The following is a 1053-nucleotide window of genomic DNA, read 5'->3' as shown; positions in this document are numbered from 1 at the left end:
GTCCTCTGTATCACAAGAATTCATTGCTATTATTATTAATAAAATTATTGAGAAAAATTAGAAATCTTAAATTTCATAGTCAACCGTACATATCAATCAATGTTTTAAAATTATATAAATTTATTTGATATTGCTATTCAAATTCTAAACCATCACGCATTTTTATTTTCATTTTAAACTATATAAAATCTTCTCTTTTTATATATAATCTTCCTAAAATTTTGATTTTATTTTAGAACAGAAACACCTAAATAAGGCGATACGGCCATTAAATTTAGGCCAGGGGAGAAGAAAACCAGAACATCTATTCAAACTCCAATTATCATTGCACTTTGAGATTGAAGCGTTGTTAAATTAGAGCTTGTGACTGAAAGCATCTCCTACAGATGAGGAACATGAGAATTCTCAATCTTGAGAAATCAATTTTTTGGGCGAGAGGGAAGAGTATTGTATTTCAATTTACTTTCCCTTTGCAGGGGAACATCTTTATTATCCCCAAAATGGTCCTCTGGTAAATAATAGCCAGTAACAGGGTGAGGCATCCAACTTCTCTGCCTACTCTTCTCCTCTGCCTCTTTTGCCTCCCCTTTCCCTCCTCGTAACTCCATTTTGCCTGCTATGGCGCCGTATTCTCTCCTGAAAATTGCAAAGAAACCAAACTAAAATTAAAAACCTTTCATTTTGCACCAGAAATTTAGAAGATGGGAAGAGATCAAGGAAATTTGAAGCCTACCTGGCTATATTTCCAAAGCCAAAATCATGACTGCAAAGTCGAGAGAAAGCCTTCAAATCGAGAACGGAGATAAATCTGGCCATGGTAACTTCCCCTGTTTTCTTCTTCCGCAAAGGCACAGGAAAATCTCAAATGGCTTTCACTGATCTGACAATGCAGAGGACGGGCGATTTAAAAAGAATGGGAGGATGGACGGCTTAAATAGAATTTGTTGGTGTTGAGATTAATTATTGAAATCTGTTTTGGAGTAAAGAAAGAGAGAGATCATGTGGAGGGGGTGAAGGAAAGAGGCGGGAGAGGAGGAGAAGAATGCATCGTCT

General features: G+C 36.4%; 1 protein-coding gene across 1 annotated transcript; it reads right to left on the bottom strand.

Moving 5' to 3' along the window:
* Window positions 1-303: 303 nt before the first annotated feature.
* LOC131049937 (uncharacterized) lies at window positions 304-1053 on the bottom strand. Its single transcript, XM_057984043.2, has 2 exons — window positions 734-1053; window positions 304-636 (listed from the first exon to the last, which is right to left on the bottom strand). Exons 1-2 carry the CDS (start codon window positions 814-816, stop codon window positions 420-422), a joined length of 300 nt encoding a protein of 99 aa, XP_057840026.1. The 5' UTR covers window positions 817-1053; the 3' UTR covers window positions 304-419.

This window comes from Cryptomeria japonica, chromosome 2 (assembly GCF_030272615.1).
Source record: "Cryptomeria japonica chromosome 2, Sugi_1.0, whole genome shotgun sequence".
In the NCBI taxonomy this organism is placed as follows: Eukaryota; Viridiplantae; Streptophyta; class Pinopsida; order Cupressales; family Cupressaceae; genus Cryptomeria; species Cryptomeria japonica.
Note: the sequence above shows the minus strand (reverse complement) of the source record. Positions and strands in the feature narration are given on the sequence as shown.

Excerpts from the sequence above, each read along its gene's own strand:
- LOC131049937 (XM_057984043.2), bottom strand. The coding sequence starts at position 816 with ATGGCCAGATTTATCTCCGTTCTCGATTTGAAGGCTTTCTCTCGACTT. Across the intron at positions 637-733 it reads GGCTTTGGAAATATAGCCAG|GAGAGAATACGGCGCCATAG; the intron begins GTAGGCTTCAAA and ends TGCAATTTTCAG.